General features: G+C 38.8%; 3 protein-coding genes across 3 annotated transcripts in view; 1 reads left to right on the forward strand and 2 right to left on the reverse strand.

Moving 5' to 3' along the window:
• EVA1A (eva-1 homolog A, regulator of programmed cell death) overlaps positions 1 to 16,882 on the forward strand; it is a 267,070-nt gene that overhangs the window by 68,329 nt on the left and 181,859 nt on the right. The window lies entirely within an intron of this gene.
• On the reverse strand, positions 318 to 12,521 carry LOC140120778 (serine/threonine-protein kinase SBK1-like). Its single transcript, XM_072139722.1, has 5 exons — positions 12,305 to 12,521; positions 11,360 to 11,439; positions 2,005 to 2,164; positions 1,169 to 1,371; positions 318 to 1,028 (listed from the first exon to the last, which is right to left on the reverse strand). Exons 3-5 carry the CDS (start codon positions 2,120 to 2,122, stop codon positions 318 to 320), a joined length of 1,032 nt encoding a protein of 343 aa, XP_071995823.1. The 5' UTR covers positions 2,123 to 2,164; positions 11,360 to 11,439; positions 12,305 to 12,521.
• Positions 12,807 to 14,518, reverse strand: LOC140120780 (serine/threonine-protein kinase SBK1-like). The gene is made up of 3 exons (XM_072139723.1): positions 14,368 to 14,518; positions 13,677 to 13,879; positions 12,807 to 13,535 (listed from the first exon to the last, which is right to left on the reverse strand). Exons 1-3 carry the CDS (start codon positions 14,483 to 14,485, stop codon positions 12,807 to 12,809), a joined length of 1,050 nt encoding a protein of 349 aa, XP_071995824.1. The 5' UTR covers positions 14,486 to 14,518.

Genomic DNA, 16,882 nt, shown 5'->3' on the forward strand with positions numbered 1-16,882 from the left:
CTTTCACGTCTCTGGTTAGATGATTTAAGCAGTTCTCCAGATAATAAAAAAAAGAACTTTCCTGAAAGTGAGAAAATCTTATTTAGTCTAGAATATGCATTATGGCCTAAACCTTGACTTGTTGTACCATTATAGAGCTAGACACTGGAGATGCACCCTTCACCTTTACTTCCCAAGGATAGAAACCAAACTCAAAGAAACCGCTAACCAACATTTTCAAAAATATCTTATTAGATAAATGTAATACTCACGTTTTTTGAGTTCCCAATGTTGGTCGACTGAATCGCCAGAACCTTTTAGGGTCCCACAATGAAGTCCTAAGAAATTTCCACTTCCAATCCAAGAGTGAGCATAGCATCTTCCTCTGTGATAATTATAATTGGATTATCCGCTTCCATTCCATGGTTTGACGTGGTATCTTCTTGGTCAATAGGTTGACTGTCACTGTCACAGTCCTCTGGACTTTCAGCCTCCCATGGGTTGCCTCCACTAACATCAGTTTTCCAGGGAAAATTAATGCAATTTAAGACTGAAAGAACTGAGTGTCTACAAGATTGGTCCGGAACAAGAAGATTGCTCAACATGGTGACGGCTGCAGGGGAAAATTGGTCCCAACGAGCTGGTGGGGGAATATAGCTCAGATTGTCCAGCCAGTATACATAGTCCAGGTACATGATGTCATCACTGAAGGCGCGTCTCCAAGGATAATATCCAGTAAGGATGACAAATAGTAGTACCCCAAAAGCCCAGGTATCTACACTAGGGTGTAAAACTAAATATTCGTCATCCGAGATGTCACACAACTCTGGAGACATATACGGGATAATGTGCGACATTGAGGTTACAATGCTGCCTACAGGCTGAGTTAAGCCAAAGTCACCAAGCACGATATGATGGCAATCTCTGTCCATGAGGAGGACATTGTCCGGCTTCAGATCCCTGTGCACCAACCCTTTATGGTGCATGTAGTCCAGAGCGCTGGAAATTTGGACTGCACATCTTTTTACGATTTCTTCTGAAAGTCCAACCTGCAAAAATAAGATGAGCATCAGAAGTTACACACATATAGATTATACACGGTCATATACATCAGTCTGAGGAGAAGATGTTGGGTTGGTTAATAGGATAAATAAGGTGTATGTTACTATATGAAGAAGGCATTTCTTACCTCAGCTTGAATGAGGTGATGCAGTGTTCCCGCTGTTGCCAGCTCCTGAGTCATCGCATAGTAGTCCATGGTGTGTGTAAATATTGGGTAGGTTGTAATAAATCCAGGGTGCTCCGAGAGAGAGATTGATAGGGACAGTTCCATTAGAAAAGATTTCAACTTGGTCCGGTCCTTTCTCACCAACTTCAGTGCAAATGGTTTACCTAAAGAAAAGAAGACAATTAGATGTTACCTCCTAGATCTCTCTTGATAAAATAATATTCTAATAACTATACAGGTAATGGATTAGTTGATTACAACAGCCCCAACTCTTAATCCAACAGCTGATAAGTCACCTCCTCTTTCCCCATTCATAACACTTGCATGATGGGCGGAGAAAAGTGAGCACGTAATTGATAAAAAAAGAAGCTATGTTATATGGACATTTGATTGACAGATATTTGATCATTTTCTATAGGATTTCCTTCTGTTCTGGCTCCTTTTGCCTACAGTGAAGCAAAGGTCTCCTTGTGTAAACTCCTAACTGGGCAGGAAATATCCTCTACGCTAACCAGTCAGTGGTCACAGGAGAGAGAAGAGCGACATTCACTGTTCTCACTCAAAAAAACAAATAAATATGTAACAAAATGAGGCAGATTCTACCAGAGATTACAACAAATAAGGGATAAGGAACGAAGAGTCCGCAATCCCTCTGTAGATTACATCACTAGTCGAATCCACCAATATGAGCAGAATAATAATAATATTTATATAGTGCCAAATTATGTAACACTTTACAATTTGTAATCTAGTGTGTATTAGTCTACATATCCAGCTTTATGGCCTTGGTCACATACCTGTAAGTTTGTCTTGTGCAAGCAGGACTTGTCCATAAGCCCCCTGACCAAGCCTTTTGACGATCCTGTAGCATTCGGTAATCTCCTCAACCTCTACAGTTTGGAAGACTGGTTCCATTTTGGCTTAAGGATTGGTGAGGCTTGATCTTGAGCAAATAGTCTACAAGAAAGAAAATCAACTTTTAGGAAAATATAATGTTCAATAGGTCTTCATGTCAATATATCATCACAATCCATCATACTTTAGGTATTCACAGTATAATGTGAAAGGACTGTGTGACCAGCCCAAATTAATTCATAATGTTGGACTTATTGGTTATTCAATTTTTCCATAATTATAACCAAGAACAGGCTAAAACTACATTTTATTCTAACAAAGCTGTTATCCAAATATTATTTTTAGTTTTGTTCATTATAGGACATTGAAAACTCCAAACTCATTAGTAATAACATCAGGAAAACAAACCAACAACAAAAAAACACAACTTAGATGATTGGTCTTACCTTAGTTCTGTAGTTGTGGTTTTAGGTGAAGAAGATGTCCAGTTAGTCAAGGGTGAAGAAGATGTCCAGTTAGTCAAGGGTGAAGAAGATGTCCAGTTAGTCAAGGGTGAAGAAGATGTCCAGTTAGTCAAGGGTGAAGAAGATGTCCAGTTAGTCAAGGGTACAGAAGATGTCCAGTTAGTCAAGGGTACAGAAGATGTCCAGTTAGTCAAGGGTACAGAAGATGTCCAGTTAGTCAAGGGTACAGAAGATGTCCAGTTAGTCAAGGGTACAGAAGATGTCCAGTTAGTCAAGGGTACAGAAGATGTCCAGTCAGTCAAGGGTACAGAAGATGTCCAGTCAGTCAAGGGTACAGAAGATGTCCAGTCAGTCAAGGGTACAGAAGATGTCCAGTCAGTCAAGGGTACAGAAGATGTCCAGTCAGTCAAGGGTACAGAAGATGTCCAGTCAGTCAAGGGTACAGAAGATGTCCAGTCAGTCAAGGGTACAGAAGATGTCCAGTCAGTCAAGGGTACAGAAGATGTCCAGTTAGGTGTCTTTAAGAAGTTGAATGAAGTCGCTCTATAGTGGTTTAGGCTAAGAAAACTCTTTTGCCCTCTCCTCCAAGTTTATCTGAGAAATACTCAAGAATAAACTAACAAGTCCCATCTTCTACCTCTATTTTATACATGAGGTGATCCAATGCCTAAAGGTTACCCCCATTCTATTATCATTGGATGGCAGAAGCTTCTATTAAGTTGCTAATGACTCATCACCTAGACCTTGGCCAGTCATGGAGACCCCATTGTTATTTAAAGAGACCGACTAAGGAGCTGATCAGGGAACAAGGGATCAGGGAGTAGCCACCTCAGGATTGTTTATAGTGTTAGTAAAATGCTAATGTCATTTGTCCTGAAATTACCTAAACCTTAGTCACACCTCATCTTCTACTAATTTGATCACAACAGAAAAAAATGTTCTTTAGGGAGATATACAATTCTCATGCATCAACATTGTAACGAGTGTTCATTCTCATAAAATGAGTCCACATTTTGTGGAACTATTCACATCTTACATATCTAGATATACAATTATCCTCATTATTATATTTGTCCTATATTAAGCCATGGTTTTTGGTTGCCTTCTATGCTTGACCCACTGGTAGAACTTTGACCACCTGCCTAATCATTGTATTCATGAACATCTTCTTTTGGTCAGTTTTCTATCCCACATATGGAAGTATTGGGTAACAACTTCATGTAGTATAAAGTAAATTGTCCCAGATTGAGGGTACAGAATCTATACCAAGATTCTTTATAGATTTGCCAGGTCTGAATTGTTGGGTCACTGAGGATTATGTTTTTAGTAGACAAGTGTCTGATGACTCGGGCTCCAACAACCATAACACCCAGTGATCAGTGGAATAAAACGTCTATAGGTACCCCCCCCCCTACAGTTATCCAATTTGAAGAGATTATGGTTGTACATATGACTTCACTCACTTGTATGGAGCATCAGGACGTAGATGTTTCACAAGAGTCACAAGTAATTTTTTTTCTCATCTACATAACATGGGGTAACACTGGGGATTTGTGGACCCCTATTTCTTGTGATTGCTGGGGGAAGGGTGATACTTGGGACCCCCATCAACCTAGACGTCATGGTAAAAAAACAAACCAAAAAAACACTTTTTTTTATTCCTCATGTTTGGAATATTGAAGACTCTTTGATAGCTAATTAATATGAATTCAAAGGAGGTCCAACAATTGCCGTATTCTCTGATGTTGCGACATCCACTGATCCAATATTGAGAACCAACTTATAGTTGAACAATGTAATCAACAAAAATGCTTATTTTTGACAGGGTAAAAAGCACATTAGAAAGTGAACCCAAAAACTGCCAAAGTCCCACCACAATGGCAGAAAACATTCCTACAAATAAATATAATCATTATAGATGGAAAAGAAGGGGTGAAAAATAAAATGTCTGCAAAAACTCATTGTAACTTGAAGCCAAAACAGTAGACAAATCCATAATCCCTACTATAGTGTTGCGGTATGGGTAGCGTACAGCCCCATGCATTTCAATGGCCAATACGTCCATCCATTTTGATGGATGTACTTCCCACTGTACCATACCTGGAAAAAATTAATTAGGGCCGTGCCACAGTTCTCCCTTTGTATACAAATCTTCATCCTGGTGGTAGATGCCCTTTTAATATGTATAAACATTTGAGGAAAACTGACTTCATTGACAATGCCAGGTGCAGCCAACCCTCTACTATGTATGGGGCTCACCAGTCCCCCTACGGCGTTTTGCCATGTTTTTCAGAGCACCTCGTTGGTTAAGTGTATGAAGAAGTAATTTTAGTGAGCAGAATAATATTCCTGTCAACTCCTACCCAATGTGAATGTCCTGGGTGTACAGCAATAGACATGGAGATTATACAGTCACTATATGTGTCCATTTACATGTTCTGAGGGGTGCATAATAGCAGGGCCAAACATGGGCCTAGGAGCCTTATAGGGTCCATATAGAGACCGTAATACAAAGAAACCAGGATTATATAGATTATAATTGGGGACCTGGTGCAGATTATATATTATGAAACCATGGTTTTAGGTTACACCTCTGTCTTTATGAGGAGTTCTGTGAAATGCCTCTATAATAATGAGAGGATCAATAAAGACCATCCGGATCCTAGTTTCTCCATGTGGTCTAATCTGTGCCCATTACCATGATATTCATATCTTTAACCTTCTCCATATGTGGACACAAAACTGTAGTTATTGTGCAATTATATTATTCTTCAAGGAAAAATTCTCTTCTTGAAAAATGTTAACACCTTGAAAAAAACATTTAAAACCTTCAAAAAGCCAGCGGTTTATAATTGATAAATGTTTCCCCAGGACTATATGGTGCATTATAATTGGGGACCTCGTAGGGATTTTTCATTTTCACCCTACACCTCTGTCCAGGTACCAGACATTTCACACAACAAGAAATTATCTAGATCTCCATCCTGCTCCCAGTGTCTCCGAGAGGATGTCCTCAGAGTGGTCTAACCTGTGCCCATTACCATGACATTAACACATTAATCCCCTGTGTTTGTGGACACAAGCCGTTACTTATGGTTTCATCTTATTCCCAGGAGTTTCTCCACAGCCTCCAGGAGAAGCTCCTCACCCCTGGAAGTCTGACATTTACATCTGACTTCTCCTTGTCTAGAAGACAAACCCTATTCCTAAGCAGGACCAGATTCTCTTTATCACTTTATAACACATTTTAACACATGAATTGTTTTAAAATACATTTTGTTTCTGATATGGTTACAAAAAGTTGTCCTTAACTCTTCTTCGTCTAGAGCGATAAAAAACCTCAAATTTTAAGCAGGACCAGCATTTCATTACCACTTTATACAAACCCATTTCAGTGTTTTTTTTTGTTTTTTTTTAATTAATAAACAATTTTTCAATACATTTTGAAAATAAAAAAATAACCCCTTTCAGGCTGAGCCCCCTCCATACAAGGGGGGTGATTGCAGCTAACGTTCGCGATTGGGGTTATCCGGTTATTGATTTCCGCCGGGGGCAGACAAAAGCCGGCATCGTGTGGGCATGATGGGTACGATAGTCACTCTTCATTACGTTATCGGGGAGTGATTATCTGTCGCCATGACAGCCTTGGGTCTTTACAAGACTTGAAGCTTTATGGTTTCCGAAGATCTGCTACAATATGCCACTAGCACATAGGATTTTATATATGATCTATTACTGACTGTAGTATTGCAGTATATAGTAGGATCAGACAACCTAGGGTTAAAGTTCTCTGGGGGGTCTGAAAAATAGTAAGAAAAAAATTTAAAATCACCCTCTTCCCCATTTCCTAAATATAAAACAGTAAAAATTATAAATATGTTCTGTATCCCCACATCCCAAAATGTTTGATCAAAATATAACTGTTCCCAGCGTTGAAAATAGCCCCCAAATTCCGCTTTTTTGCCTTTTTTACAACATGAAAAAACATTTTTTTTTATAAAAAGTGATGAAAAGGCCATACAGTCAAAATGGTAGCAAAGAAAACTTTGGCTCATCTCGCAAACAGTGACACCTATCACCTAAGCTCTGTAAACCCAAGTATGAAAGCACCAGAAGATGGCAAAACCAAAAAATAAATAATTCTTTCAGACAGAAGGTTTTAATTTTTTTTAAAATGTATTAAAAACACAATAAATCCTATGTAAAATGAAGTATCCCCATGATCTTACTGATACAAAGAATAAACAAGATGTGTCATTTGGGGCACACAGTGAAAAAACATGAAAAAAACTAATTTTAGAAAATTGGTGCAAATGCATTTTTTTTTTATCAATTTCCCTGCATCTGGAATTTTTTCCCCGCTTCCCGGTACATGGCACGGAATACTGTCAATAAGAAGTGCCATTGGTAACTCAAAACAAGCCCTCACACAGCTCTTTACATGGAAAAGTAAAATATTATAGATTTTTGAAAGTGGGGAGTGAAAAATGGAGACACAAAATGTAAAACTGCCTGGTGATCAAGGGGTTTAATTAATGGGGTTATTCACTATGGATTATTCCTTTTAGTTAGTTGCAGGGTCTTATATGGTCAGAAGTTGGGAGAAAAGCCAGACACAGCACAGATGCCCTTCTTCCACAGGGGTGAATAGTAATTACCGAATAATAATTTAGATTTACCTCTATGGGAGTGTATTCTACTTTTTCACCCAAGACCATAAGCACACGACCAAGCTCAGGCGGTGGAATCCTACCAGCACACAGTCCGCTTTCATGGGTCTAGCATGATTGTGTGCAGCGTCGGACTGTAATCCGGTGGGCCCCGGGTCGCCACACATACTTAGAAGGGCATAGGCCGCCTATGCCTAATTTAACAATGATGGGGCGCTGACGGACACTGTTTCCGCCAGCGCCCAATCTCAGCTGGGACACTTGATAACAGGGCCGGCACAGCTGCGCCACGCACTTCCTTTGCACAATGACATCATTTGTGTGAGCCGCCGCGGCCGGCATCAGTGCGGGGACTCGCAGAGGAAGTGCGCGGTGCCTAACTGGGAAGGAGCAGCGTGACGTGTTGAAACCATCATGGCCGTCAGTAGCCACTTGAGGAGGTGAGGGGACGGGTGGCCCTGTAAAGGCAGCTCTGATTTCAGGGGGGAGAAGGGCCCCGTGAGTTCATGTCTGGGGGGGAGATTGGACCCTGTGAGTTCATGTCTGGGGGGGAGAGGGGCCCCTGTGAGTTCATGTCTTCATGTCTGGGGGGGAGAGGGGCCCTTTAATGTTAGCTCTGGGGGGAGTGGGGCTGCTGTAATGGCAGCTGGGAGGGCTGTAATGGTTACTATGGGGGCCCTTGTAGTGGCAACTCCTGGAGGAGAGGGAGTGACCTGTGGGAGGAGGGGGGGCCCTGTGACTTTAACCCCTTAACGACCAGGCCCTTTTTTGTGTTTTCATTTCCATTTTTCACTCCCCACATCAAAAATCTATAACTTTTTTATTTTTCCATGTACAGAGCTGTGTGACTGCTTATTTTCTGTGTAACAAATGACACTTCATAGAGATGATATGTAATATTCCTGCAGTGTACTCTGAAGCGGGAAAAGAATTCTAAATGCAGTGAAAATGGTGAAATGCATTTGCGCCATTTTCTTGTGGGCTTGGATTTTACGGATTTCACTGTGCGCCCCCACTGTGCGTCTACTTTATTCTTTAGATGGGTGCAATCACAGGGATAAATTTGTACAGGTTTCATAATGTTTTCATACATTTACAAAAATTAAAACCTCCTGTATAAAAAAATGTTTTTATTTTGCCATGTACTGGCGCTAATAACTTTTTCATACTTCAGACCCCAGAGCTGTGGGTGGTGTCATTTTTTGCGACTTTCGGTGACCTTTTCAATGCTATCATTTTTAGGACTACAACCTTTTGATCACTTTTTATTGAATTTTTAATATTTTTCAAAATGGCAAATAGTGTGCCATTTTCTACTTCAGGCGCTATTTTCTGTTACGGGGTAAAATGCAGTGAAAAACTGTTACATATATTTTAATAGATTAGACTTGGAGATACCTAATGTGTTTGATTTCTATGACTTCTAGAGAAAGGGGGGGGGGGTTATTTGAATTTTTAGGGGTTTTTTTTTACAATTTTTTTTTTTTTTTTTTTTTTTTAATATTTTTTGGACTTCCTATGGTACTTTAACCCTAGGTTGTCTGATAGATCCTACCATATACTGCCATACTACAGTATATAGGGATTTTTCTCCTTATTCATCACAATGTGTAAATTGCACATTGTAGTGAAAGGGTTAAAATGAGGTTAATGGCATGTTTCATTTTAGTTTTAGAGGGGAGGGTGTGTTCACGGAAAAAGTCGGGAAGCCCGACGAAAGTGCGGCCGCGGAGCCCTTAGTAAATGACCCCCATAGTCTTGCATTCTTTATTTATAATGGGTGGGCCCCAAATGTCATTTTCTCTGGTAGGCCCCAGATACTCCAGTCCGACCCTGATTGTGTGTTGGATTTTTCCCTCACTCCACCTTAAAACAACCCAAACTAGAGTAAGTTCTGGTCTGGAATAAAATACACAAAACCTGCATTATACCATTCACTAACGGAATATATAAAGGTTGGACATACAAGATCTAGTAGGATAGACTTATAGTACTGGTGCCAACTCAAACCTTTATAAAAATTCTAAGAAAATTATTTTAGAAAGTGTAAGAGACAAATTGTGTGATAACATTTAGGATACATATAGAGTACCTTGTATAATCTATACAGGAGATAATTGGGTCCTTATATTAAACCCCCTTTAGGATCCAGCACTTTGGACCTCAAATTTTGAATATGGTGAATTTTTCTATAATTCTGCTAGAATGATATGATTTCAAGACAAATACAGGCAGTCCCCGTGTTGCGTACAGGATAGGTTCTGTAGGTTTGTTCTTAAGTTGAATTTGTATATATGTTGGAACTGTTTATGGGTGTAGCCCCAGACAACCCAGTTGGGTTGTCATAAAAACCAGGATTAACAATAATAGGGGTCGTCTATAAGTCAGGTGTTCTTAAGTAGGAGACCTCCTGTAGTCTTACTACCCACATTTTATGGTAAATTATGGTTTTTATCTGCTTAGTGTTGGCATAAATTGAAAAATTATTATGATTTTTGATTGAAAATCAAAACACCAATTTTATAATTTTTTTGGGAATTCAGGATCAATTACTTTTTGGCTAATTTTGAATGAGTTTTCCAAGATGGATAGATATGAGTTATATAAATCGTCCTGCTTTCATAACGACACCTTTCAATAGATTAGAAAAAAAAATCGCTTTTAGCAAGCTTGTTAACCCTTTAAGAGCTTCACAGTAACTAAGAAAAGAATCAAGGTGAATCTTAGAATTGTTTTTTGAACCCCCCTCTCCCCCCATGTATTGATGTTGTCTGTACACAGTGGGGTGTGGAAGGGACAGAGGTCCATTGATCTTTTGGGTTTGATTTTGTGGTTATAGTATTCTGCATATTTTTAAATCATAAATGTAATGGATTATTGTCCCCCACCCCCATTTGGAAGCACGGCACCAACACAATCCATTCTTAGTCTCATACGTGTTGGCCCTGTCCATCCTCACCAACTTCTCAGCCACAGGTACCTAAAGAGCAGATACCTCGACCTAGAACCTTATGTTTAAAGATTATTTCACTCCTGGCCACAGAACAATGGAAGCCAAATCTAAAAGATGAAAAGGTTTTCGGGAAAACAGAACATTGGTGATACAGTTTGGCACCTTGGAATTCAACTGCCAGAGCCTTTTACCACCCCTCCCCCTCCACACATATGCATTGAGGATGAGAGAGTCAGGAGACCCCATACATTTTTGAATTATGAACTTGTTCAGATACAGATAATTCAGTCTTGACCAAATTCCCCCTGGACTTATACATATACAAGTCCTTCTTCATTATTTATCTAACATGGTTATCCCCAAGTCATTTACAATATCTGTAGAATAACCCATTATAGATTAGCCTTACCTTAGTTAACATTTTCACCAAAAATAAAAAAGATCTCAGGTCATTATCTCTAAGAAGTTGAATGTCATGTGATAATGTTCCAGTATATGAAAACTCTTTTTCTCTCAAGACACACAACCCATCTTGTACCTCTAATTTATGCCCAAGAGCTGCTATAAGGCCAGAGAATGTTATGTCTTATGTCTATACGTTCTATTTTGCCTCCCCCACCCCTTTAACTCTAAAGTGCTGGAAAAAAAATATTTTTTTGTTTTTTTAAATCAATCGTATGGATGCATTTTCTCCTTAGAAGTGTTTATTGAAAAAAAACAAACAAACAAACAAGGTGCTTTATACAAGAAAAGTTTCAAAATGTATTTGACGCTGGCCCTGTCCCTTACCTCCACCATAATCTATAGTCTACTTATGCCACCACCAGTCACTGTAAGCAAGATGACAACTCCTTTACTTTTTCAATTTTTTACAATATGGTTATTATTGACATGTTTTCCCATCAGTTCTCGTTTCTCGTATATTCTTTTTCATAATGAAAGTCAATTAGCGAGATTCTTAGATCATCATCTGGGTCAACTCAAAAACCATTAAAAAATAAATAAAAATGTTCCACCTATTACAGGTTCCCAATGATAAATTAATCACAACAGTTATCTGTGGGACTGCAGGGACAATAACAAGTAAAAAACGCATGTGGCATCTTGTCAAATATCCATAGGACTAAGATGAAAGTGGGGACGGTTGAAGATTTATTAACTACTTAGTAATATGCTTTCAAGTTCCATTATTGATTTATAAGTCCCTCACTTCTTGCTTCATCCTCTTTAATGCTCTAGCTGGTCCAATACCAATAGATTGAAGGAAAGAAGTGATTTGTCTTGCGATACCTGCAAGAAAAAAAAATACAACAGCATCACCCGTTCAATGGAAGACCAGCGTGCATTCAGACAAATCCTGCTCCTAATATATCACATTAAAAAAATCTGTTCAAATTTAAATCTTAAATTATAAAAGTGTTTCAGGAAAAGATGCGGCTAAACAAATTATATTTAAAATATTCAGTTTTAAATTTCTAATTTTAGAATATACACAATAAAGAAATCCGCACCTTCAGCATGTAAGGAGAAGTAATTGTACGGTACATGTAATGCCTGGGGAGCAGAATTACATTGCAAAGTTTAAAACCAAATATTTAGATGCATTAGGGCTCTAGAATCGTCACCTGTGAGTGTACTACATGCAGAAAATATGAGCATACAATAAGGGCATCTCCAAAAAGTGTAAGGCCTCTGACCTATTCCTATAGGAGAACAACTAGGAGCCTCAGATTACAATGCCTGCGCCCTGCTTAAAGAGAACCGGTCATGCAAATTAACCCACCCAAAAAGGCTTCATTAAAAACAATGATTGCCCTTCTCCCTAAATGGTTCCATTCCATGGCTACAATGTTACAAAAAACAGTTTGTTATTGGACTCACACCAGGTAAGGTAAATATAATTTAACAAAGCGAGTCCTGAATAATAAATTATACTTGGACAGGCTATGATATTCTGCTGTATGGAGAGCTCTTATGATGACTTGACTTTAAGTGCCCAATGATGGAACAAAGGTCCTGTTACATACATAGGCTAGATGTTGCTGATGTATTTGATCACAAAAAATCCCAAAAGCCTCCCTGGAGGATGGGGAGAAATAGAAGTCCATACAGACAGGCTGTGATTTCATCTAATCAGGTACAAAATCGTTATTACCTTTACTGTCTCGTCCGCTGTGTGTTCCTCCCGATCTCCTGTACTCAGGCATCATCAGGTTTCCTTTCGTCTCGCAGGTAGGCGCAATCCCATGGAGAAAGAAATGTTTTTATAAACAATCTACACAAATTTCTTACATTTTAAATAAAAATACAAAAATGAATCTACAATACTCTATCACGTCTCTGGTTAGATGATTTAAGCAGTTCTCCAGATATTATAAAAAAGAAAAAAACTTTCCTGAAAGTGAGAACATCTTATTTAGTCTAGAATATGCATTATGGCCTAAACCTTGCCTTGTTGTACCATTACAGAGCTAAACACTGAAGATGCGCCCTTCACCTTTACTTCCCAAGGATAGAAACCAAACTCAAATAAACAGCTAACCAACATTTTCAAAAATATCTTATCAGATAAATGTAATACTTACGTTTTTTGAGTTCCCAATGTTGGTCGACTGATCAAGAAGCGCCAGAACCTTTCAGGGTCTCACAATGAAGACCTAAGAAATTTCCACTTCCAATCCAAGAGTCAGCATAGCATCTTCCTCCGTGATAATTATAATTGGATTATCCGTTTCCATTCCATGGCTTGACGTGGTACCTTCTTGGTTCTGTGCTACGATGTTCTCGATAGGTTGACTGTCATTATTACAGCCCTCTGGACTTTCAGCCTCACTTGTGTTGCCTCCATTCACATCAGTTTTCCAGGGAAAATTAATGTAATTTAAGACTGAAAGAACTGAGTGTCTACAAGATTGGTCCGGAACAAGAAGATTTCTCAGCATGGTGATTGCTGCAGGGGAAAATTGGTCCCAACGAGCTGGTGGTAGAATATAGCTCAGATTGTCCTGCCAGTATACATATACTTGGTACATGATGTCATCACTGATGGCGCGTCTCCAAGGAAAATATCCAGTAAGGATGACAAATAATAGTACCCCAAAAGCCCAGGTATCTACACTAGGATGTAAAATTAAATATTCATCGTCCGAGATGTCACACAACTCAGGAGACATATATGGGATAATGTGTGACATTGAGGTTACAATGCTACCTACAGGCTGAGTTAAGCCAAAGTCACCAAGCACGATATGATGGCAATCTCTGTCCATGAGGAGGACATTGTCCGGCTTCAGATCCCTGTGCACCAACCCTTTCTGGTGCATGTAGTCCAGAGCGCTGGAGATTTGGACTGCACATCTTTTTACTATTTCTTCTGAAAGTCCGGCCTGCAAAAATAAGATGAGCATCATAAGTTACACACCTGTATATGACCATGTATAATCTATATATCAGTCTGAGGAGAAGTTGTTGGGTTGGTTAATAGGATACTAATGTGTATGTTACGATATGAAGAAGGCATTTCTTACTTCAGCTTGAATGAGGTGATGCAGTGTTCCCGCTGTTGCCAGCTCCTGAGTCATCGCATAGTAGTCCATGGTGTGAGTAAATATCGGGTAGGTTGTAATAAATCCAGGGTGCTCCGAGAGAGAGATTGATAGGGACAGTTCCATTAGAAAAGATTTCAACTTGGTCCGGTCCTTTCTCACCAACTTCAGTGCAAATGGTTTACCTAAAGAAAAGAAGACCATAAGATGTTACCTCCTAGATAAAATAATATTCTAATAACGATACAGGTAATGGATTAGTTGATTACAACAGCCCCAACTCTTAATCTTACTGCAGATAAGTCACCTCCTCTTTACTCCGCCCATCATGTAAATGAATGGGGAAAGGGAGCACATAATTGACAAAAAGATGCTGTGTGTCAAATAGACATTTGATTGACAGATATTTGATCATTTTCTATAGGATTTCCTTCTGTTCTGGCTCCTTTTGCCTACAGTGAAGCACAGGTCTCCTTGTGTAAACACTTGTGTGAACGGAGAGTCTGCACTCCCTATGTAAATAATATAATTAGTCGAATCCACCGATATGAACAGATTTGGAATAATTATTATTATAAACTATTTATATAGCGCCAAATTATGTAACACTTTACAATTTGTAATCTAGTGTGTATTAGTCTACATATCCAGCTTTATGGCCTTGGTCACATACCTGTAAGTTTGTCTTGTGCAAGTAGGACTTGTCCATAAGCCCCCTGACCAAGCCTTTTGACAATCCTGTAACATTCGGTAATCTCCTCGACCTCTACTGTTTGGAAGACTGGTTCCATTTTGGCTTAAGGATTGGTGAGGCTTGATCTTGAGCAAATAGTCTACAAGAAAGAAAATCAACTTTTAGGAAAATATAATGTTCAATAGGTCTTCATGTCAATCTATCATCACAATCCATCATACTTTAGGCATTCACAGTAAACCTTCAATAACATGACAGACATATCCATGTGAAAGAACTGGGTGACCAACCTCTGAATAACCAATAATATGTCACACATTATAAATTATTTTAGGTTTCCACAATTATAACCAAGAGGGCTAAAAATACATTTTTTTTTCTAAACAGTTTTACATTATAACAAAGTTGTTGATATCTTAATATTATTTTTAGTTTTGTTCATTTTATGACATGGAAGAATCCAAACTAATTTGTAATAACATCAGATAAACAAACAACAACAAAAACATAACTTAGATGATTGGTCTTACCTTAGTTCCGTAGTTGTGGTTTTGGGTGAAGAAGATGTCCAGTTAGTCAAGGGTAAAGAAGATGTCCAGTAAGTCAAGGGTGAAGAAGATGTCCAGTAAGTCAAGGGTGAAGAAGATGTCCAGTAAGTCAAGGGTGAAGAAGATGTCCAGTTAGTCAAGGGTAAAGAAGATGTCCAGTTAGTCAAGGGTAAAGAAGATGTCCAGTTAGTCAAGGGTAAAGAAGATGTCCAGTTAGTCAAGGGTAAAGAAGATGTCCAGTTAGTCAAGGGTAAAGAAGATGTCCAGTTAGTCAAGGGTAAAGAAGATGTCCAGTTAGTCAAGGGTACAGAAGATGTCCAGTTAGTCAAGGGTACAGAAGATGTCCAGTTAGGTGTCTTTAAGAAGTTGAATGAAGTCGCTCTATAGTGGTTTAGGCTAAGAAAACTCTTTTGCCCTCTCCAAGCTTATCTGAGAAATACTCAAGAATAAACTAACAAGTCCCATCTTCTACCTCTATTTTATACATGAGGAGATCCAAGGCCTAAAAGGTTACCCCCATTCTATTCTCATTGGATGGCAGAAGCTTCTATTAAGTTGCTAATGACTCATCACCTAGACCTTGGCCAGTCATGGAGACCCCATTGTTATTTAATGAGACCTACTAAGGAGCTGATCAGGGAACAAGGGATCAGGGAGTAGCCACCTCAGGATTGTTTATAGTATTAGAAAATTGCTAATGTCATTTGTCTGAAATTACCTAAACCTTAGTCACACCTCATCTTCTACTAATTTAATCACAACAGGAAAAAAAATATTTTCTATAGGGAGATATACAATTCTCATGCATCAACATTGTAACGAGTGTTCATTCTCATAAAATGAGTCAACATATATTGTGGAACTATTCACTTCTTACATATCTAGATATACAATTATCCTCATTATTATATTTGTCCTATATTAAGCCATGGTGTTTGGTTGCCTTCTATGCTTGACCCACTGGTAGAACTTTGACCACCTGCCTAATCATTGTATTCATGAACATCTTCTTTTGGTTACAGTATTATATCCCACATATGGAAGTATTGGGTAACAACTTCATGTAGTATAAAGTAAATTGTCCCAGATTGAGGGTACAGAATCTATACCAAGATTCTTTATAGATTTGCCAGGTCTGAATTGTTGTGTCACTGAGGATTATGTTTTTAGTAGATAAGTGGCTGGTCACTCAGGCTCCAACAACGATAACAGCCAGTGATCAGCGGAATGAAAGGTCTACAGGTACCCCCCCCCCCCTACAGTTATCCAATTCAATGAGATCATGGTTGTACACATGGCTCCACTCACTTCTATGGAGCATAAGGACATATATGTCCCACAATTCACAAGTCTCATCTACACTCACATGGGGTAAAACTGGAGATTTTTGGACCACTCCATTTCTTGTGATTGCTTGACGAAGGGTGATAGCTGGGACCCCCATCAACCTAGACGTCATGGTAAAAAAAAACAAACAAAAAACCCCACACCTTTTTTTCATTCCCCAGGTTTGGAATATTGAAGTCTCTTTGACTTATTAAAATGAAATCAGGTGAGGTCCAACAATTGCTTTAATCTCTGACAACATCCACTGATCCAATATTGAGAAAATTGAGAACTTATCAACAAACATGCTAATTTTTGACAGGGTAAAAAACACATTAAAAAGTTAACCCAAAAACTCCCAAAGTCCCACCACAATGGGAGAAAACACTCCTACAAATAAATATAATCATTACACATGGAAAAGCAGAGGTGAAAAATAAAAATCTCCACAAACCCAATGTGTGAATACCTGTAACCATAACATGGAAACCAAAATGCAACAATGCAAGACTGTGTTTTTTCCCCATGAAAACAACCATATGCTACCATACTATAGTGTGGGACTTACTATAGTGTTAATATTATTTCCCGGTATGGGATGACACTGTAGGTATGTATGC

Source organism: Engystomops pustulosus, chromosome 3 (genome assembly GCF_040894005.1).
Source record: "Engystomops pustulosus chromosome 3, aEngPut4.maternal, whole genome shotgun sequence".
Lineage (NCBI taxonomy): Eukaryota > Metazoa > Chordata > Amphibia > Anura > Leptodactylidae > Engystomops > Engystomops pustulosus.